General features: G+C 41.6%; 1 protein-coding gene across 1 annotated transcript in view; it reads left to right on the forward strand.

Moving 5' to 3' along the window:
• LOC120033200 (nck-associated protein 5-like) overlaps window positions 1-23,957 on the forward strand; it is a 94,865-nt gene that overhangs the window by 769 nt on the left and 70,139 nt on the right. The window contains exon 2 of the mRNA XM_038979484.1: window positions 17,930-18,063. Coding sequence (XP_038835412.1) covers window positions 17,930-18,063 — 134 coding nt within the window. The remainder of the gene's footprint in view (window positions 1-17,929; window positions 18,064-23,957) is intronic.

Raw genomic sequence — 23,957 nt, forward strand, 5'->3', positions numbered from 1 at the left:
GAACAGACATGGATATGAACAACGCTATATACTGTATAGAGTGTCTAGCATACGCATCATGACAATGGCCGCATACTGCACATAGCCTTCTTTGTATAGATGGTCCTGTATGGCTCAGTTGGTAGAGCATGGTACTTGCACTGCCAGGGTTGTGGGTTTGATTCCCACATGGGACCAGTATGAAAATGTATGCACTTACGTTGCTCTTGATAAGAACATCTGCTAGATGACGATGTAGATTGTAAGAGAAATGTTTCCTGGGAGCACCCCACTGAGACAGTGATGTTTACCATGGAGTCTTTGGAAAACACTTGGATGTTAGTTTGTGACTGCGGAGAACGACCTACCCAGTGTATTGATTTCTGCATTGCGGTTCCTGAGGTACGCTGTAGCCGTCTGCAAGGTCAGACGTGACCATGCAATCAGAGTCACATGTGTTTTAACACAGTGCAGGCTCTCGCTGTTGAGGCTCACTGTAGCAAATTCCATACAGTCCCAGCACAAGAGAAGGAAGTTCCCACAGCTCTTATCTCAGGCTCCATTGGGAAACTCTGTGTGTCAGCACCTCGTCCTGTAGTCAGTCAGACTAAGAGACTGATCAGCCTCTGACCTTAGTGAAGAGCTAGTAGGGAAATATCTACTGCCTGGCTGTGTGTGGTTTTCTCTGTGTGTGGTTTTCTACTGCTTCTTCGAGTCGTGAGAGTGGATGCCATGCTAATTACAACTCCGGGTGTGTGTGTGAGGAAAGGGGGGTGAAGGAGGGATGAGTTATCTGTGTTAGACAGGAGGAGGGGAAGGGAGTGGTAAAAGAAGAATGTGGGGTGTGTGTGTGTGTCTCTCTGAGCTCCATTTTGAAATTGGGATTATCCCTCCTCTCACACACACATGCCTGGGAGATGCTCCTCTCCTCTGGGAGCTCAGGCATGGTCTTTAGGGTCTTTAATAGAAATCAAACGAGAGGGCTGCATCAGGGAGATAATTGTTAATGTGATGGCAAGGTGAACTCGAGAGTAACCTCCTCGCACACACAGCCACGTAATGATATACAGATACCGACACAGACACAGCCTCCAGAAGACGACAGATGAAATGCTGTAGACTTTGAAGTGTGCATCTCTGACCCTCCTCTTTAACTAGTTATGCTCTCTTCTCTGCGGAGGGAGGGAGGGAGGGAGGGAGGGAGGGAGGGAGGGAGGGAGGGAGGATTTTGATTTTGTAATACAACACTCAATGTTAATACAACTGAGTAACAAGTCTTAACTTTAGCTAGTGTTTTAAATTGGGGGGTACAGTTGCGCAAAACCATGGCAACTGCCAATGACTTGGGCCTTAGACTTCTGTATCATTCTTCATTGGGCATTTAAAGTTTGTTATCAGGACTTAAACTACAGGAGTTTGTAAAAAGCAATACATATGTATCAAGTGTCTCAGAGTAGGAGTGCTGATCTAGGATCAGTTGCTCACCCTGTCCATGTAACCCTATTCAAATCAGCACTCCTACTCTGATAGATATGGCCCCTGGTCTTCTAAATGAGAATTGAGGTTAAGATACTGAGTCCCTATATGATAGACATGACTTATATGCATTGGTTTATTGGTTATAAGGAGATGTTGTTATAGCCATACCTGCCAGGCCTTTGAACGTGCTGTGTACTGCTCAAACATTATCTTAAGCCCTGCAGGGTGTTTAATCAGCCAGCCCCACCCAGCCACCTTCCGTTCAAACTCAGTCAGGAAGAAAAACACTGGATCCCCCACAAGGTATTTGATGATGAGCTCTGGTAACTGGTCGTGTTTATGCTCAGAGAAGGCAGAACACAGGCCCAGTCACTCCAACAAGCGTAGCCTGTCTTTCTCCAGTCAAACCCTCTCATTCAGTACCAGTCGCTGCTGTGGGTTTCCCCTGGAATTCAGAATTCTGGAATTCTTCACATCCAAGCCAGCCCAGAGAGTGAGGAGTATTTGGGCTTGCTGGCTTAATGAGTCCTGTGAGTGTGGGGGGAGTGCGTGTGGGCATGCATGCATGCGTGCGTGGGTGTTTCTGTCCTAGGCAGGATGCTGGGGAGGGAGGGAGGGAGGGAGAGAGAGAGAGAAGTAAAAAAAATGTGTGGCTTCTGAGGTCGCTAGGTGCTGCGGCTGAGATTATGACCACTGGAAGCGGCTGTCTAAACAACATGGGAAAATAAATGCTGCACTTTGTGTGAAACACACTTTATTTTCTTTGCCTTCTGAGGCACAACATGGTATCACAGCTTAATAGACCCATAATGAAGTGTAGATGCGTACAGCTTGCATGCACAGACACATTCACACACAAGCAAGTCTACAAACACACGCACTCACACACACTCACACCACTTTATTTCTCCTTCCTTGATTACTGCATGTGATTTGCTCACGCTTGAATGAAACTCAAGCGAAAGGGATTGAAACATTTTCTCATCAGCATCGAATTCTAGGCTATTCAGCAGTCTCATTTACTCCAAAGGATCCAAATGCACCAGTGGTAATTCATGGGGAAAATGCGCTTAAGATAAACGGGGTACTGTTACAAGTCTGAGTGTTAAAAGAGATCTGGACAAACACACAGTGCAGTAGGCCAAATGGATGATGAACCAAAAAAGTGTGCCTATGCATTCTAGCTATAAGCTCTCCATTAGTGGGAAAAGAGAGAAAGGGATTGCATAGTGAGTTGAAGTAATAGAAATAGCATTACTTATATTCTAGAATTGTGCTAGTATAATAGCCTACTTCCATTCTATAGTATATTCCTTGTATTTCTATGGTTGAAGTCTGTGTGGTGGACTGAGGTCTGTGTGGAGACAGCATGGAGATGCCTTTGACAGCTGTTTGGAGGATCTATGACACTGGTGAGGGCCTGGGGACCGAGGGGATCGCTGGGGACTCAGGTGCTGTCTCTACAGATTGGGGCTTATCAGCCATGTGCCGGGACAGAGGGATCCCAGTGATGGCTGTCACCGCTCGTCACCCATCTCAATGTGCGAAACCACTATGGGGACCATCACTGGGATCCCTCTCTCCCATAGGTTTCACACATTGAGATGGGTGACGAGCGGTGACAGGCAGGCCTAAATCGCATCTCCATAGAGCCAGCAGTCTCTGGACGGAGCACGTGGGGTGGGGGGGTTGGGGTGTGTGTGTGCTTACGTTTCTGCGTGTGTGTGTGTGTGTGTGTGCCTCTCTTTTTTTCTCTCTTTCTCTTTCTCTGTGTGAATGGACAGGGTGTGGGTCCCTTGGCAATGATAAATGGGCCACTCATACGGTTTACCATATCCCGGGGTGTGTGTATACTGTACATCCGCAGTGGCTGCCTACGTGAGAGCAATAGCCAGGCTCTAATGTAATGGTTTGCCCTGCATGATAATTGAATTTATGGACTCCCTAGGGACCTGTGGGGCAGTGATTTCTAGGGAATAGCATGAGGTTCAGTTTACACCATCCTCTGTATTTCGAAGATAAGTATTATTTTAGCAAATGGTCATGTTCAAGACTATAATCATATTTTATATTGCAATTTAAATAGGGATATTATGGTAATTGTTCTCTGCTCAATGTACCAAGGGCAGAGCTACTACTAAGAACCTGCCTGAAATGAAATTGTTATTTAGAAAATGTATTATTTCAGTGCAATTAGGCTAAGAGAGTAAAGGCACTTCAGGCAAACATGCTACATGACATGCTACACATTCTACATGACATGCTACATGACATGCTACACATTCTACATGACATGCTACATGACATGCTACACATTCTACATGACATGCTACATGACATGCTACACATTCTACATGACATGCTACATGACATGCTACACATTCTACATGACATGCTACACATTCTACATGACATGCTACATGACATGCTACACATTCTACATGACATTCTACACGTTCTACATGACATGCTACACATTCTACATGACATGCTACATGACATGCTACACATTCTACATGACATGCTACATGACATGCTACACATTCTACATGACATCCTACATGACATGCTACATGACATGCTACACACATTACATGACATTCTACATGACATGCTACACATTCTACATGACATGCTACATGACATGCTCCATGACATGCTACTCATTCTACATGACATGCTCCATGACATGCTACTCATTCTACATGACATGCTACATGACATGCTACTCATTGTACATGACATGCTACACACACTACATGACATGCTACATGATATGCTACACACGCTACATGACATGCTACATGACATGCTACATGACATGCTACATGACATGCTCATGACGACATGCTACATGACATGCTACATGACATGCTACATGACATGCTACATGACATGCTCATGACGACATGCTACATGACATGCTACTTTTTAAAGCATTTTGTTGTTGTTGTCATAATAGCATGTAAATACCTGTATTCTCTATTGTAGTGAACACACATTGTTTAGCCTACAGTTTGCCAGTCAGACAAATCCCCTTGTTACACTTCTTCTAGCAGAATCCAGGCTGGTCAATATACTGCCAGCCTGGCAGGCAGACAGTAAACAACATGTATTATTGATGAAGGAGGAGGAACCTGCATGGTGCTTTGTGTCCCTGATGTTTGTGTTGCAGTACTGGGCCAAGGAGATATCCTCCAGACCTTTGATTCAGCGAGAGCCTCCCAGCCTCATACTGAGGTGCACTGTGTAATGAAGAGATTATTGAGTGAGAGAGGGGCACACACACACACACACACACACACACACACACACACACACACACACACACACACACACACACACACACACACACACACACACACACACCCTCTCTCTCCACACACACACACACACACACACACACACACACACACACACACACACACACACACACACACACACACACACACACACACACACACACACTGCTAACATTGCACAGACTGCAGCTGGTGCACAATGTGGCCTTGAGAGACGCAGTAGTCTCTAATTAATTTAAAATCTCCTCCGGATCATGGAGGGGTATCAGGGGGTTACGGAAGGTCTAGTAATTCACTACTGAGAGCCCTGTCTGTCTGTCCCTTATGAATAAATGACAACACAATGCTGTAGATTTACACAGCCATGCTAGGACTGTGTCTAGTGCAACTGGGTTACTATAGCATGGAGCAATCAAGCCCAGTTACATATGCTGAATATTATGACAGAGACATGATTTGAAGTAATGATTCTATGTTTATACCATATGTATATATTTTGCTAATGATGGATCGTATGCATACACCCAGCTCCATATCCGTGCCTTGTTTCACAGGGGTTGGGTTAAATGCGGAAGACACATTTTGGTTGAATGTATTCAGTTGTGCAACTGACTACGTAGTCCAATGTCTCACTCTTCACCGAACAATATTTGGATGCAGTCACTGGCCTTGCTTATTTCCACACCATACCTTCCCAGGTAATAGCATGATAATCCCATTGAGTTCAAAGTTAATCCGGAATACCCAGCTACAATCTCTAGGCAGAGCCACTCGCTAAACCTTGATGAGTCAGCAGAATCATGAAGCATCTCATTTGACAGATTATATGACTGATAAGAGTAAAGGAGGAGACATTAAATGTGACAAAAGTACCCGGTACAGTATTATAAATGTTCTAGGATCAGTTTTTCCTTTTAGATCACAATTAATAAGATTATATGGACAAGTAGGACTTGATCCTAGATCAGCACTCCAACTCTGAGACACTTTGTGAATATGGGCCTTGACAGATATGTTTTTTTAGGAAGAGAAGGCCATCTACTGGACAGAGAGGGAAGAACATCCGTGCAGACAGTTTACTACCATGCAAGCGAATCATAATCAGAGGTATAATCCTTTTTTTTGTCACTTGAGACATCAAAGTAAATGCTGCTTTAGAAAGAATGCTTATGCTAGTTTTTCTACTGATTGCCTGAACAGTTTTTCTCACATCGAGTTGATCCTCTCTTTGACAATACTGAATGTAGTCTAGTCTAGCGGCAGCTTAATGTTAGTGGTTGGTTTTAGCACGTTGGAGTATGCTTTCAATTATCAGGCTTGGTATCACTGGGCAAGGCCAATTGCCATACGCATATAAAGTCTGTGGACAGTAAATACTGTAAATACTGTAATGTCTCGCTAGGATTTTCTGGCAATGTAAAGATATTTTAAAGTTGGATTTAACGGATCTGGGCCTTGTTAAATGGCAGAAATTATACATTGAACAAAAGCAGAAGACTGCTTTTAATATAATGTATGCTGTTATAAGTGTGTTGTTGTTGAAGCTCTTGGCAAGGCTTAGTGTGCAGACGTTGGGTAGAGTTCCAAATTGCACCCTATTCCCTATGTAGTGCACTACTTTTGACCAGGGCCCTTAGGGAGGTTATCGAGTAGTATGTAGGGAATAGGGTGCCATTTGGGGTTGATAATTTTTTACATTTATTTCATGGTTGTTGTGCCTGGGGTGTTTTTAAGTAGTTATGGTTAACAAAAGGCAGGGACAATGGACAATTGCAGGAACCCAGGCCAAATCACTGAACAGTGTCATTTGCAGTTATGTTTGAGGCAAATTGGACCTTTGCATATAGAGGTGATTTTAACATACAGTAAACATCTTTAGGCAATTAGTGTGGGTATTTGAACAATCGGTCGACACATTTTTGATGCCAAGTAATTTAAGTTACTCCTTGAATCCCTTAAATATTCAATCAAAATACCGCAATTTACCTTTAATTTTCTGATTAGATGTTTTTGTTTTTTGCACTGTGCCTGTGTTTAAACCTGTTTATGTTAGAGTTGGCTCATTTTTTTGATAGAAAACCCATCTCTTCTGAAAGAGAAAAGGTCTAGTTTCCAAAAAGGTCACTAAACTTTCGAAAGCGATTACTTCAACTCATGTTCAGTTGTTCAACTCCGGTCTAACTAGTCACGGTAAAGGAACTCATTTGGGTTTGGTCCAGCTCTAACTTGGCACCAGCCCTGTGATAGTGGGTTTATGTTCCTGTAGTGGCGTGTTATTTACGGCAGCCATTACGCGTGATGGAGAGGCTCCCTGGTGCGTAAAAGCCGCTCCACATAGTATCCCTGGATTTACGGTTGTGTTGAAGAGCTGGGGCTGGTTTTAGTTGTGAATAGGGTTTAATGCTCAACTGCTTCAGCGAATTAAAGTCTTGGGCCAAGTCACAGAGTTAGAGTGAAACATGGCTATTTATTGGACGGCTTCAACTCTAACACACTGGGCTCACAACTGAAGAAAAAAATGGTTTTGTCATTGATTTGTATTTAATTTATTAATTTTTTAATTTATATTTTTTTGTCTGGAAACTGTCCTGGTTGTGGTGTTGCAGTAGTGTGGGGCACCTTCTTCATTCAGTGTTACTTTGTCTTTCTCTTTTGGGACATTTAAAAGACACTCTTATCCAGAGCAACTTACAGTTAGTGCATTCATCTTAAGACAACGGGGGGGGGGGGGGGGTCAAGTGCGAGTGTTTGGCACTTTTGGGGGGAGGGGGAAGAGGTGGTATGAGGAAGGGTGCTGTGGGATTATTTAAGATACTCTTTGAAGAAGTAGGGTTTCAAATGTAATGTCTAGGAGTAGGGTAATAGTGACTATGTATATGGGTTGATACATATATATATATGGGTTGATTTGATATTCACACTAACAATTAGTAGTGACTATGGGTAGGGTATAGGGGTTGATTTGATATTCACACTAACTATTAGTAGTGTCTAGGGGTAGGGTATAGGGGTTGATTTGATATTCACACTAACCATTAGTAGTGTCTAGGGATAAGGTATAGGGGTTGATTTGATATTCACACTAACCATTAGTAGTGTCTAGGGGTAGGGTATAGGGGTTGATTTGATGTATAGTTATATAGGTAGTTTGATTTGAGAGTAATACAGATTTGCTATATTAAGGCCTCCGTAGTATATATGGAAATTTGAAATGTGTCATTCATGTGGTAAGGAGCCTGGTTTGTGCTATAGTAGGCTTGGTTAGTTCCTCTCCTGTATGCTGCTTGAGCTAGTGTGTTGATCAATATCCACTAGATGGCCCTGCAGTACTTGTCTTGTGAAATTGTCTGCTTTCAATTCCATCTTGGTTACCATGCAGTGGACAACCTAATGAACAAGATCTTGGTGGTATTGCATATATCAGAAATAACATAATGATGATTAAAAAGCTGTTGATTTTTGCTTTTTCAAATGAACTCATGTTTTATATGTGATAGCCACGAAGGTAAATATTTTATACCTCTATATTTTTTAATAGAGGTCAAGGAAAGGCCTTACTTTGTTTGCTCTAAGGCTCTATGCCACATGGAGTGTTGAACTAGTTGATTTTGGACAAGGTTATTCACTCAATTACAGTGACTCAGCACTATATATTTAATGGCTGACCAATGTCAGAAATGAAAGAAATCAGACAGGCCAAGGCAAACTTTTTTATTAACATAATTGGTGAAGCAAAGGGAAATTCTAAACTGATCTGGGAGAATCTAAAAAAGTTAACAGGGAAAGACCATAGTAACACTGCAAAAAGACTAGAAATCATGGTGAATAACAATCTAACACAGGATGCAGTCGAAATAGCAATAGCCTGCAATTCCTACTTTATTGACTCTGTCAGGGTACTGACACAGAACCCCTCCACTGGTTTCTTGGGCTCAGTGCTAGTAAATGATGCTCAACCTGTCTTCATCATAAGGGAGGTTTCGGAGTCAAAGGTGGACAAGGTGATTAGCTCACTAAAGAACTCTAAAGCCAAAGATGTGTTTGGGATGGACTCTACCTTTCTTAAAAACTACAAAGAGTCACTCATTGGCCCCATTACTAAGGTCACCAACACATCTATTGGTCTCGGGGTGTTTCCAAGGGTATGGAAGTCGGCCATAATAACGGCCATCTTTAAATCAGGCGACCCTGCTGACGTGAGTAACTACAGGCCCATTAGTATACTACCTGTGGTGTCAAAGGTTGTTGAAAAGTGTGTAGCAGAACAACTGATTGCCCACCTCAACAACAGCCCCTTCACATTACATTCCATGCAGTTTGGCTTCAGAGCGAAACACTCCACAGAAACGGCCAACTGCTTTCTTCTGGAAAATGTGAAGTCCAAGATGGACAAAGGGGGCGTTGTTGGGGCTGTGTTTCTGGACCTAAGGAAGGCTTTTGATACTGTTAACCATGAGATTCTCATCACAAAATTGTCCAAGTTCAACTTTTCCCCCGATGCCTTGAGATGGATGAAATCATACCTTGAAGGCAGAACTCAGTGTGTCAGAGTGAGCAATGAGCTGTCGCCCACTCTTAGCTATGATGTGGGTGTGCCCCAAGGGTCAATACTGGGGCCCCTCCTGTTCAGCCTGTACATTAATGATCTGCCTTCTGTCTGTACTGGGTCTGAAGTTCAAATGTATGCAGATGATACAGTGATATATGTGCATGCAAAGAGCAAACAACAAGCTGCACAAGAACTCACTACTGTAATGGTCCAGGTTACAAAGTGGCTCAGTGACTCGTGTTTGCATCTCAATGTGAAAAAAACTGTTTGCATGTTCTTCACAAAGAGGGCAACAGATGCTACTGAGCCAGATGTCTATGTGTCAGGGGAGAAGCTCCAGGTGGTATCTGATTTTAAGTACCTTGGCATCATACTTGATTCCAACCTCTCTTTTAAAAAGCATGTGAAAAAGGTAATTCAAATAACCAAATTCAACCTAGCTAATTTCCGATTTATACGAAATTGTTTGACTACAGAGGTAGCAAAACTGTACTTCAAATCTATGATACTCCCCCACTTAACATACTGCTTGACTAGTTGGGCCCAAGCTTGCTGTACAACAGTAAGACCTATTCAGTCTGTCTACAAACAGGCTCTCAAAGTGCTTGATAGGAAGCCCAATAGCCATCATCACTGTCACATCCTCAGAAAGCATGAGCTCCTGAGTTGGGAAAATCTTGTGCAATACACCGACGCATGTCTTGTATTCAAGATCCTAAATGGCTTGGCTCCCCCTCCACTCAGTATTTTTGTTAAACAGAAAACCCAAACATATGGCAGCAGATCTACAAGGTCTGCCATGAGAGGTGACTGTATAGTTCCCCTAAGGAAAAGCACCTTTAGTAAATCCGCTTTCTCTGTGAGAGCTTCCCATGTCTGGAATACACTGCCATCAGACACACATAACTGCACCACATATCACACTTTCACAAAATGCTTGAAGACATGGCTAAAGATCAATCAGATTTGTGAACATGGTCCCTAGCTGTGTGTTGCCGCTTTCCATGTCTGTTGTCTGTAACTTGTGAGGTGTGGAAACACTTCGTTGCTTTTATGAATTTTGTCTTACTGCTTTTTGTTCTATGTTGCTCTGTCTGTATGCTACGTCTTGCTTGTCCTATGTTGCTATGTCTGTATGCTATGTCTTGTTCTATGTTGCTATTGTCTATATTGTAATTGTTTTTAATAACCTGCCCAGGGACTGCGGTTGAAAATTAGCCGGCTGGCTAAAACCGGCACTTTTACTGAAACGTTGATTAATGTGCACTGTCCCTGTAAAAATAAACTCAAACTCAACTCAAAATGTATTTATTATTTAGCACCTTTTTTACCCCTTTTCTCCCCAATTTCGTGGAATCCAATTGGTAGTAGTTAGTCTTGTCTCATCACTGCAACTCCCGTACGGACTCGGGAGAGGCGAAGGTCGAGAGTCATGCGTCCTCCGAAACACAACCCAACCTAGCCGCACTGCTTCTTGACACAATGCACATCCAACCCGGAAGCCAGCCGCACCAATGTGTCGGAAGAAACACCGTACACCTGGCGACCTGGTCAGCATGCACTGCGCCCGGCCCGCCACAGGAGTCACTAGTGCGCAATGAGACAAGGATATCCCTGCCGGCCAAACCCTCCCTAACCTGGACGACGCTGGGCCAATTGTGCGCCGCCCCATGGGCCTCCCGGTCGCGGCCGGTTGCGACAGAGCCTGAGCTCGAACCCAGAATGGGTTCAGGTGGCACAGCTAGCACTGCGAGGCAGTGCCTTAGACCACTGCGCCACCCGGGAGGCCTCTTTAAGTGTTTCTATCCAGATGCAGTCTCTAACTGACCCTGTTCAGGACAACAGTACAGAGAACAGAAGGAAGTCAGGAGATGGGACTTGTGCTTTTATAAGATGTCCATATAGGGAGACGTCCATACAGTGAGACGCATACAGTGTCAAGAAAAAGTATGTGAACCCTTTTGAAATACCTGGATTTTTGCATAAATTGGTCATACAATTTGATTTGATCTTCATCTAGGTCACAACAATAGACAAACACAGTCTGCTTAAACTAATAACACACAAACAATTATACGTGTTCATGTCTTTATTGAACACACTGTGTAAACATCCACAGTGCAGGGTAGAAAAACTATGTGAACCCTTGGATTTAGTAACTAGTTGACCCTCCTTTGGCAGCAATAACCTCAACCCAATGTTTTCTGTAGTTGCGGATCAGACCTGCACAATGGTCAGGAGGAATTTTGGAGCATTCCTCTTTACAAAACTGTTCCAGTTCAGCAATATTCTTGGGACGTCTGGTGTGAACTGCTCTCTTGAGGTCATGCCACAGTATCTCAATCAGGTTGAGGTCATGACTCTGACTGGGCCATTCCAGAAGGCGTATTTTCTTCTGTTGAAGCCATTCTGTTGAAGCCATTCTGTGTTTTGGGTCGTTGTCCTGTTACATCACCCAACTTCTGTTGCGCTTCAATTGGCAGACAAATAGCCTAACATTCTCCTGCCAAATGTCTAGATAAACTTGGGAATTCATTTTTCCGTTGATGATAGCAAGCTGTCCAGGCCCTGAGGCAGCAAAGCAGCCCCTAACCATGATGCTCCCTCCACCATACTTTACAGTTGGGATGAGGTTTTGATGTTGGTGTGCTGTGACTTTTTTCTCCACACATAGGGTTGTGTGTTCCTTCCAAACAACTCAACTGTAGTTTGATCTGTCCACAGAATATCTTGCCAGAAGCACTGTGGAACATCCAGGTGCTCTTTTGCATACTTCAGATGTGCAGCAAAAAAAAAATTGGACAGCAGTGTCTTCTTCTGTGGTGTCCTCCCATGAACATCATTCTTGTTTAGTGTTTTACGTATCGTAGACTTGTCAGAGATGGTAGCATGTTCCAGAGATTACTGTAAGTCTTTAGCTGATACTCTAGGATTCTTCTTAACCTCATTGAACATGCTGTGCTCATGCACATCTTGGCAGGATGGCCACTCCTAGGGAGAGTAGCAACAAAGCTGAACTTTCTCCATTTATAGACTATTTGTTTTACCGTGGACTGATGAACATCAAGGCTTTTAGAGATACTTTTGTAACCCTTTCCAGCTTTATGCAAGTCAACAATTCTTAATCTTAAGTCTTCTGAGATCTCTTTTGATTGAGGCATGGTTCACATCAGCCAATGCTTCTTGTGAATAGCAAACTTACATTTTGTGAGTGTTTTTTATAGGGCAAGGCAGCTCTATCTCCAATCTTGTCTCATTGATTGGACTCCAGGTTAGCTGACTCCAATTAGCTTTTGGATGAGGACATGAAGAGGACACACTATTTTTGTCTATTGTCTTAGATGAAGATCAGATCAAATTTAATCACCAATTTATGCAGAAATCCAGGTAATTCCTAGGGGTTCACATACTTTTTCTTGCCACTGTAGTAAGACATCCATATAGTAAGACTTATAGTAAGACATCCATATAGTAAGACATCCATGTAGTAAGACATCCTTATAGTAAGACATCCATATAGTAAGACATCCATATAGTAAGACATCCATATAGTAAGACATCCATATAGTAAGACTTATAGTAAGACATTCTTATAGTAAGACATCCATATAGTAAGACATCCATATAGTAAGACATCCATATAGTAAGACTTATAGTAAGACATCCATATAGTAAGACTTATAGTAAGACATCCTTATAGTAAGACTTATAGTAAGACATGTCCATATAGTAAGACATCCATATAGTAAGACTTATAGTAAGACATCCATATAGTAAGACTTATAGTAAGACTTATAGTACGACATCCATATAGTAAGACATCCATATAGTACGACATCCATATAGTAAGACATCCATATAGTAAGACTTATAGTAAGACATCCATATAGTAAGACATCCTTAAAGTAAGACTTATAGTAAGACATCCATATAGTAAGACTTATAGTAAGACATCCATATAGTAAGACATCCATATAGTAAGACATCCATATAGTAAGACTTATAGTAAGACATCCATATAGTAAGACATCCATATAGTACGACTTATAGTAAGACATCCATATAGTAAGACATCCATATAGTAAGACATCCATATAGTAAGACTTATAGTAAGACATCCTTATAGTAAGACATCCATATAGTAAGACATCCATATAGTAAGACTTATAGTAAGACATCCATATAGTAAGACATCCATATAGTAAGACATCCATATAGTAAGACATCCATATAGTAAGACATCCATATAGTAAGACTTATAGTAAGACATCCTTATAGTAAGACATCCATATAGTAAGACTTATAGTAAGACATCCATATAGTAAGACATCCATATAGTACGACTTATAGTAAGACATCCATATAGTACGACTTATAGTAAGACATCCATATAGTAAGACATCCATATAGTAAGACATCCATATAGTAAGACATCCATATAGTAAGACATCCATATAGTACGACTTATAGTAAGACATCCTTATAGTAAGACATCCATATAGTAAGACATCCATATAGTAAGACATCCATATAGTACGACTTATAGTAAGACATCCATATAGTAAGACATCCATATAGTAAGACATCCATATAGTACGACATCCATATAGTAAGACATCCATATAGTACGACTTATAGTAAGACATCCATATAGTAAGACATCCATATAGTACGACTTATAGTAAGACATCCATATACTAAGACATCCATATAGTAAGACATCCATATAGTAAGACATCCATATAGTAAGACAACCATATAGTAATATACAGTTGAAGTCGGAAGTTTCCATACACTTAGGTTGGAGTCATTAAAACTCGTTTTTCAGCCATTCCACAAATATCTTGCTAACAAACTATAGTTTTGGCAAGTTGATTAGGACATCTACTTTGTGCATGACACAAGTAATTTTTCCAACAATTGTTTACAGACAGATTATTTCACTTATATTTCACTGTATCACAATTCCAGTGGGTCAGAAGTTTGCATACACTTAGTTGACTATGCCTTTAAAGAGCTTGGAAAATTCCAGAAAATGTATTTCAAGGCCTACCTTCACACTCAGTGCATCTTTGCTTGACATCATTGGAAAATCAAAAGAAATCAGCCAAGAGCTCAGGAAAAAAATTGGTGATCATATCTGACCTAAAACAGGGATTTTTTACTCTGATTAAATGTCAGGAATTGTGAAAAACTGAGTTTAAATGTATTTGGCTAGGGTGTATGTAAACTTCCGACTTCAACTGTATTTCATAACATCTATTTTAGCAGTGCATTTGTAATTCTACAGTTCAGGAGAACGATATCATGTTTCTAATTCGAGCTCCTAAAGCCATTCCAGTTGCCATGGCACAAGATGGATACCCAGTGTAATGCAGCACTCTGCACTGTAATAATAATAAGCTGTTGATTCAAATGTACAATTGTAAGGCAACCAGCTGCAATAGGATTGTGAGTATGCTTTAAAAAAAAAAAAAAAATGTTGAGCAAACTCACAATCCTATTGCAGCTGTGGTAATAAGTTAATCTTGTACATCTTCTGACCTAACCCTGATACACAATCCATGTCTCAATTGTATCAAGGCTTAAAAATCCTTCTTTAACCTGTCTCCTCTCCTTCCTCTACACCGTTTGAAGTGGATTTAACAAGTGACATCAATAAGGGATCATAGCTTTCACCTGGATTCTCCTGGTCAGTCTATGTCAGGTGTCCTTAATGTCTTGTACACTCAGTGTAAGTTAAAGCTTAAACCCTGCTGCTAGAATCAGCGGAAAGCAACAGCACTAATGCTAGATTTTTCTTTACTAAACATGGTTTTTAAAGACTCCACTGCAGGCTCACTGCTGAAAGATGATCAACTTTTGCTACAGAGTCTCGAAAAGCAGAAAAGCTTCTGAACATCCCATTTTTTTTTCTATGACCCTAATTGGAACATGCACTATGTCCTGAAGCCTCAGAAGTTACTCCAAAGGAGAAACTGTCCTTGGTTCAGATTCTACACTTCAAAGGCTATGCGGCCTGCCTGCCTTCCTGTCTGACCATCTCAGGGAAGAAGTTTCAAGTCAAAGATAATGTCGGGGTTCTGTGGTAAAGTTTTGTGGGGCCAAACACTGCCTGCTCTACATCTAAACTTCCACAAGCTGGTTGACTTTGGGGATTTCCCTTGAAGATACTTTAACACTGAAGACATGATATGGAGAAAGTTAGTGCACTAATTTAACTATAATCTGCCTCCATATGGCAAAATCTACCTAGTTACAGTAAGTGGCAGATGTAACTATTGATCACTGCATGCTGGGTAAGCCTCTTAGCCGTACAGTAGGTTTAACCACTCAACCATCTCCCTCTGTCTAGGGTGTAATAAGCTTATTGCCAAAATATAAGGTTGTTTACTTCTGGTTAAAAAAAAGAGAGGCCGTGACACTGTTGAACACAATAATGGTACAAAGTGAAACGAACACTGCCCCTACCTCGTTCTCCAACTAATGTGCATGAATTGAGGAGAAAACTGAAGAGGAAATTGGACATATCCTCCTCATGTCTGCCAAGAGTGGCTGAATTTCCTCTTCACTTGAACACTATAACATACAGTACAATATTAGGGGCTGTGATTATAGCAAAGGGAAATCGTGCCTAGAATAAATGCAGATACTGATAGCCGTTCTTTACAGTATGTTTTATGGACATTCCATGATATATCTCATTCCCAGTGAAGGCTATAGTTACAGGGGATGCCTCGAAAGGAAGGAAGGAAAAGGGGATACCTAGTCAGTTGCACAGCTAAATGCATTCAACCGAAGTGTGTCTTCCACATTTAACCCGATCCCTCTGATTCGACGTCAACGGCGCCCGGAGTATATGTTGTTGGGGGTTAACTGCCTTGCTCAAGGGCAGAATGGCAGATTCTTTCCAACTTGTTGGCTCGGGGATACAAACCAGCAACTTTTTAGATACTGGCCCAACCGCTAACTGCCTCCTACACAGTATATAGCCACCAAGTCCATGGGTAGCTGACTATGGCTGTCTTACAATAGAAGGTGTAATGTACATTTCATCACGTGTGTCATTCACAGTGAACATTGTAGTGGATGCGTCAACATAGACTACAAGGCCATGGGAAGTTGACTATATATAGATATCTTAATATACAGTTGAAGTCGGAGGTTCACATACACCTTAGCCAAATACATTTCAACTCAGTTTTTCACAATTCCTGACATTTAATCCTAGTAAGAATTCCCTGTACAAAGATTCACCACTTTATTTTAAGAATGTGAAATGTCAGAATAATAGTAGAGAGAATTATTTGTTTCAACTTTTATTTCTTTCATCACATTCCCAGTGGGTCAGAAGTTTACATACACTATATTAGTATTTGGTAGCATTGTCTTTAAATTGTTTAACTTGGGTTAAACGTTTCGGGTAACCTTCCACAAGCTTCCCACAATAAGTTGGGTGAATTTTGGCCCATTCCTCCTGACAGAGCTGGTGTAACTGAGTCAGGTTTCTAGGCCTCCTTGCTCGCACACACCTTTTCAGTTCTGTCCACAAATTTTCTATAGGATTGAGGTCAGGGCTTTGTGATGGCCACTCCAATATCTTGACTTTGTTGTCCTTAAGCCATTTTGCCACAACTTTGGAAGTATGCTTGGGGTCATTGTCCATTTGGAAGACCCATTTGCGACCAAGCTTTAACTTCCTGACTGATGTCTTGAGATGTTGCTTCAATACATCCACATAATTTTCCTGCCATTTATTTTGTGAAGTGCACCAGTCCCTCCTGCAGCAAAGCACAACCACAACATGATGCTGCCACCCCGTGCTTCACGGTTGGGATGGTATGAAGGCTGCGTGGTCCCATGGTGTTTATACTTCCGTACTTATGTTCGTACAGATGAACGTGGTACCTTCAGGCGTTTGGAAATTACTCCCAAGGATGAACCAGACCTGTGGAGGTCTACAATGTTTTTTTCTGAGGTTTTGGCTGATTTCTTTTGATTTTCCCATGATGTCCAGCAAAGAGGCACTGAGTTTGAAGGTAGGCCTTGAAATACATCCACAGGTACACCTCCAATTGACTCAAATGATGTCAATTAGCCTATCAGAAGCTTCTAAAGCCATGACATAATTTTCTGGAATTTTCCAAGCTGTTTAAAGGCACAGTCAACTTAGTGTATGGTAACTTCTGACACACTGGAATTGTGATACAGTGAATTATAAGTGAAATAATCTGTCTTTAAGCAATTGTTGGAAAAATTACTTGTGTCATGCACAAAGTAGATGTCCTAACCGACTTCCCAAAACTATAGTTTGTTAACAAGAAATTTGTGGAGTGGTTGAAAAACGAGTTTTCATGACTCCAACCTAAGTGTATGTAAACTTCTGACTTCAACTGTAGATGTCATGACATAAATGTTATGAAATAGATATTATGAAATGGATATTATGAAATAGATATTATGAAATAGATATTTGTGACATGTAGATAGTCACAGACTTTGGTCTATGTTGCTGGTGGCTTTTCTGTCTCTCTACCTGTTGACCAGTAACAACACCTGTTACATTTAGCTGTTTTGTTGACAGCCAGCAGCCAACCTGACTCTGTCCTTTTCCCCACAGCGACAAAAGCTGATTCACGTGCTAGAGGAAGAGCGACGCCTGCGATTGGACAGTGAGAAGCGGCTTCGGGAGGTGACGGACGAGTCGGAGCTGGGCCGAGCGCAGATGGTTTCGCTACAGCAGCACTTCTCCAGGTAACACGCAGCCCCTACGCACGCACCCACGCACACACACATATACATACACACTGACACACACACACTGACACAGGCACAGACATGAGCGCGCACACACACACACACACACACACACACACACACACACACACACACACACACACACACACACACACACACACACACACACACACACACACACACACACACACACATACACCGCCGTCCCACGCGCCATGGCAACGTTTCCATGACAACATACCAGTAGGCACCACCAGCTTACTGTACCACTGTAGCATGACACAGGTCAGACACAACCTATATAGGCCTAGATACATTCTGTCTATGCTACCATCAGATTGCACTGCCATACTCATTGACATAATGCCAAAGATTTTAATGCCACAGACTTTGCCACAGGTTTCAAACTAGGGGCCAATTTTAATTTACACCCCAAAAAATGAGCCATCTCTGTTTTTAAATCTTTTGTGTTGAGAAATCTTTATTGCAAACCGTCTCTCCTCTTATCTTTCTCCACTTCATTGGAGAGTATAGACCTACCTCTTGGTGTGTCACTTCATCAGTCAACCTTGACTGTATTGAAATACACATTTGTATCTCTCCAACATTTAAAATGAAGGAAGGATGAAGTCTTTGTCAGTTCTCTGACCGTGAAGAATGACAACTGCTTCGAGAGTCCATTTCCCCCTTACTGTATGATCATTTTCATCCTACTACAGGCTCATTGAGGTGTGACAGTATGTAAAATAATTCACCACTCAGCTCCGAACTGATGTCATAATTAGGAGATAGTCATTCAACGCACCGCCTTACGAGAATAACCCGTGGATTTTTATAATGAGCGCTTATCTTCCCATTTTAAATTGGGTGAGAAAATCTGTCATATTAAAATAGTCTGACATTGGATTGGAGTTAGTTGTCTGGAGTTAGTTGCTCAGAATGACCTCTAAACGTGTAGTTGTCATAGTTGCCATGTAGTGTTTAACTATGGGGTTAGTCCAGCTATGGTACAAGTCTAACAATGGTATTAGTGTTTCTTCTCTAAGTTCTGTATTAGTATTGTAAGAAATCTGACGTTCTTAAGACCAAGGGTGTTTGTGGGCCAGTGGTTACTGTCGCTGCCCTTGGTCAAGGCGATTTGGAGTTCAAGCATCCCCCAAATCGCAACAATGGTGTCAGAAGTGGGATTCGGACCCACGCCTCCAAGGAATGTCAGATGTGTTAGTGTAGTGGCTATTCTGGCTACTCACCCGCTTCACTCGACCTCATTCACAACAGCCTTGATGGCTAACACACTGCAATGCACATCTATTAAATGTTAATTAACTTATATCCCAATGATTCTATATGGTGTCAAACTTAATGGAGAAATAGTGGTTAAACCATCAGCATGGGCCATTGTCATTCCAGCCCACAAGCTTAACATACCCATGCCCCACAACTCTGTATCATGTTCAGCCTTGGCTGTGGCATCCTGTCACCATATATCTATATGCATATCTATCAACACATTCATTCTGTCGCGGAACTCCTTTATCCATGTGGGCGTACAGTATGGATTAGATTTTGCAGTCAGCACAGAGAACACAGTCAGCTCAGACATGCTATTGTGTATCTGTATAGTAGCTAGCTTCCCCCCCCCCCATATGGAATAATGCCTGAGGAATCGGGCACAGATCATTCAACACAGAGATCTAATAAAAGTCAGTGAGCGGGGGCGACATCGTATCATGTTTACATAAGTGCCTGTCTCCAGTCTTTGTCCCTATTCATATCGCCCTTCCCTGACTGCCTCTGTGACTGCCTCAGTTATGTCTGCCATCAGTCTGATCCCCAATCAGTGTCTGACTCAACCAGCCATAGCCTTATTATGTGTTCTGTCACATCATCCAGACTCCAGGCTGATCTCAGATCTGTTTATATTCTGGGCTATCACTGGCGCGGACCAATGAATCAGCTGATAGAGTTAGCATAACGATGCCCGATGTCCCATAGCCCGAATAAGTGAGGCGAGCCAGACTGGGTGTGCATGTATGTGTGTAGGGGAAAAAATATATTAGGCTTATCTGTGATTGGGTCCTGCTATAGTCCCTTTGTGACAGATGCTTCCGTCGCCGGGCGGTTGCCTCTCTCCAGAGGGATTGTTCTTATTGGCTGTGACTCCTGTGGATGACTGCATGCCTCCTCGGCCCCTAGACTGTGGAAGAACAGGGATTCCATTATGTCCTTATAATGCTCAGCGAAAAGAGACCTTCCCAACACACGCTATAGGAGATGAAGTGCTTGGCATTGCTGGTGTAATTCTCCCTGTATTGCTCATTGTCAGTAGTGGTGGATGGCAGTAATTTCAACAAGGATTGCTAGAAATGTGTTTTTTTGTCATTATATTGCTCTTGTTTCTGTACTTTTCAGTGCCTATTAAAGGAGGTGTCCCTGCAGTGACACACAGAGGAGCGAAAAGGCTTTAGAGAGACTCAGTGGCTTGTTGAATTCATAATGTTTGTTTTTGTATGTTGGAGTGTCTGGCTGCGTCGGTGGCTTCGGGTGTGGGTGCGTGTGCTTGTGTGTTTATTGCGTACGTGTGTGTGTGTTTGTGTGTGATTTGCGTGTATCCCTGCATGTGTGTATGTGTGTGTGTACCTGGCCTCTCATTGGATTATTATATTTACATGGGAGCCAGTAATGTGTGGCGGTGGTCGCAGTGGCAGATGGGACATCTGTGTGGTCACTTTAATTAAGAGCTTACCAGCCAGCAAACCAGCCAGCAAACCAGTCAGTCAGCAGGCTGCCCACACTGTCTTCAGCCTGAACCTTTGACCCACTTGATAATGCCAGCTCTGCACTCTTAAGTCACTGACACACACACACACATTGTGTCTAGTACTTAGTTCAGGATGATTGAGCATATTGTGCCATCCTATAGTTGCATTATTTCATTACTATATTGTTACCTGCATTATTACTTGTAATCCCACTAAAATCTGATTCTCCAGTGAAATAACCTTCCATTGTACCTGTTTCTTTGGTTGTCAAGGATAGAACCTACAGTATATGCCCTGCATTCATCTATGCAACATATAATCTTCATCCCAAATGGCACCCTATTCCCTACATAATGCACTACTTTTGACTAGAGCCCTATGGCCCATGCTTGAAAGTAGTGAACTATTTAGGGAATATGGTACCATTTGGGACACAGACATAGCCTACCATTCATTTCTCATCAGAAGAGAATAGCCTCTTCACATGAATGTGTCCTCATAGATAATATCCAGGAATTATGGAGGTTGACATCCAATCTCTTCGGGTGTTTTCACACTTGGTCCCTTTGAGACAATTTTTGCAGAATTTGTTTGTGCAGTGTGAACACTCCAAAGGAAATCAGACACCTCAAAAGTGCCCCTGAAGCAAACCCGAACTGAAACCATCTCGAAAGGTGGTCTGAGTTCGGTTCTCTTGAATTCCGCTGTCCGGTTCACTTTTTTAGGGCAGTGTGAACACAAAGCTCCCCAGGTTCGCTTCTCATTATTTCCGGCATAACACACTAGACTACTGCAACACCGTTTCCTCTGACATAACCCCTCACATTGGTTCCACGAAAGAGAGAAGATGATGACGTGTAGGGTCACAGAAAAAAATAGCTGTTTTTGGATATTGATTAGCGATGCACAGATATTACAACATTTGTGTGGAGTTTCATACTGATACGATGTTCAGATCATTTTTTTGCAATATGTGATCTATAGGATGAGAGCCTTGTAAACTGTTTATTTGATTATGGGGGTTGAATAGCGTAGGAAGGCAACAACATATTTGGTGAATCAATGCTTGCTCTTAAAGGGGCATTTGGTGTACAATTTTCAATTACAACATTATTTAATCTGCAGTTATTCTTCTGATATTTATTCTGTTATTAATATTATCTTCTGATCATTATTATTATGACTCATATTTTAAATAAATGCAGTCTATTAGCTTCCAAAATGTGAGTAGGTATATCTAGCTGTCTGATAACATGTTCGGATGGAATTGCTTGTCCTGCACTTTGTAAAAACCCAGAATGCATTGATTGAATGTTGGAAAATAGTATTACTTCCTTTCTAAACATAACAATGTGTGTTGTTGTTTGTGTCGCACTGCTTTGCTTTATCTTGGCCATGTCGCAGTTGTAAATGAGAACTTGTTCTCAACTAGCCTACCTGATTAAATAAAGGTGAAATCATTTCTGTTTTTTAAAATGTGAATTTTAAGAGGACTCAGGCCACAGAATCGGTGAAGTGAATTGGCAAAAGAGTTGAATCCTCATTCAAAGGCAAGGGCAGTGGGAATAGAACGAGAACTCAGTTCTTTTGCTTTTTTTACCCCAGAGTTCACTTTAAAGAGGACTGAGATCAGTTATTTTAAAGAGGGCTGTATGTGAAAACACCCTTAAATAGACTGGAATCTATTTGACCCATGGCAACAATTCATTTGAGTATCGTTAATTGTGGCTCCCGAGTGGCGCAGCTGTCTAAGGCAGTGCATCTCCATGCAAGAGGCATCACAACAGTCCCTGGTTCGTATCCAGGCAGTATCACATCCCATAGGGTGGGACAAAATTGGCCCAGTGTTTGTTCTTGACTGATGAAATAAAGGTTAAATTAAATCTAAATGAGGTCACATTGAATGATAGTGCATTGAAATAAGGTTAGAATAGGACCTCTAAATTGGATAAAGATAAAATACCACAACCACATATCAATATTCCGGTAACATTTTTATAGCCTGCAGGAATAATGCTTTATAACATGTTATGGGCCTGTCTTAAAGGGCTTATAATATGTTATGTCTGTCTATATGTAACAGAACCATATTTTTTTCAGTCAAACTTCCTTAACATAACAGGACACCCTTTTTTGTCAAGTTATTAGTCTGTTTTAGTTTCGTCTTTCCACAGCCTGGTTTCATAGACTAGACGTAACATAGTAAACGTAAATTCGGAATACTCAAATTAGTATGATATGTTATGTTTGGTATGGCTACTTAAGTACTTAAGACAGAAAAGAAAGTAGGGTGGTTGGTCGGGGTGGATGGGTAGGCGTATAATGCAAACGTCTAACAACCCAAATGTGACGTCTAGTAAACCAAAAGTTTTGAGTGCGAATCTCATCACGGACAACTTGAGCATTTTATCTAATGACCAACTTTTCAACTACTTACTACTTTTTAGCTACTTTGCAACTACTTAGCATGTTAGCTAACCCTTCCCCTAACCTGAACCCTACACTTAACTTCTAAACTTAAACCTAACTCCTAACCCAAACCCCTAGCCTAGCTAACGTTAGCCACCTAGTTAGAATTCATAATATATATTATGTTTTGCAAATTCGGAAACATATTGTACTTTTTGCAAATTCATCATATAAAATATGAATTGTAATTCGTAACATATCATACGAAATGGGTGATGGACATCCACAAACTAATGCATACCATATGAAATATAACATATCATACTAAATGGAGTGTCCCAGATTTATGTACAGAATAATACGAAATGCTCTGAGACCAGGTTGCTTTCCAATCTCCTGTTTTGGAAAACCAAGGTGTTATGTGCTGATATGAGAGAGTTATGTTAATGAGCTCCTTGTTAGATCCATAGCACCTCGCTGTCTTCCTCCTTCCTTCTCTCTGATCAGGGAATAGAGAAAACACACACATCAGAGAAATCCTAAGAGTGGTGCCAGATGAACCCCAGAGAAGCACAGCTTTTTACTAGCCCAAGCGTCGATGTGTGTGTGCTTCCTGATGTGCCTTTGTTTTCTTTTCGGGAGGTGAATGTAAGGCCAGGAACCTGATCGAAACAATCGTTCAGTAGTGGGTCGTCTGGCTTCCTTCTCTGTTTTGTACAC

The sequence above is a fragment of the Salvelinus namaycush genome, chromosome 40, assembly GCF_016432855.1.
Source record: "Salvelinus namaycush isolate Seneca chromosome 40, SaNama_1.0, whole genome shotgun sequence".
Classification (NCBI taxonomy): Eukaryota; Metazoa; Chordata; class Actinopteri; order Salmoniformes; family Salmonidae; genus Salvelinus; species Salvelinus namaycush.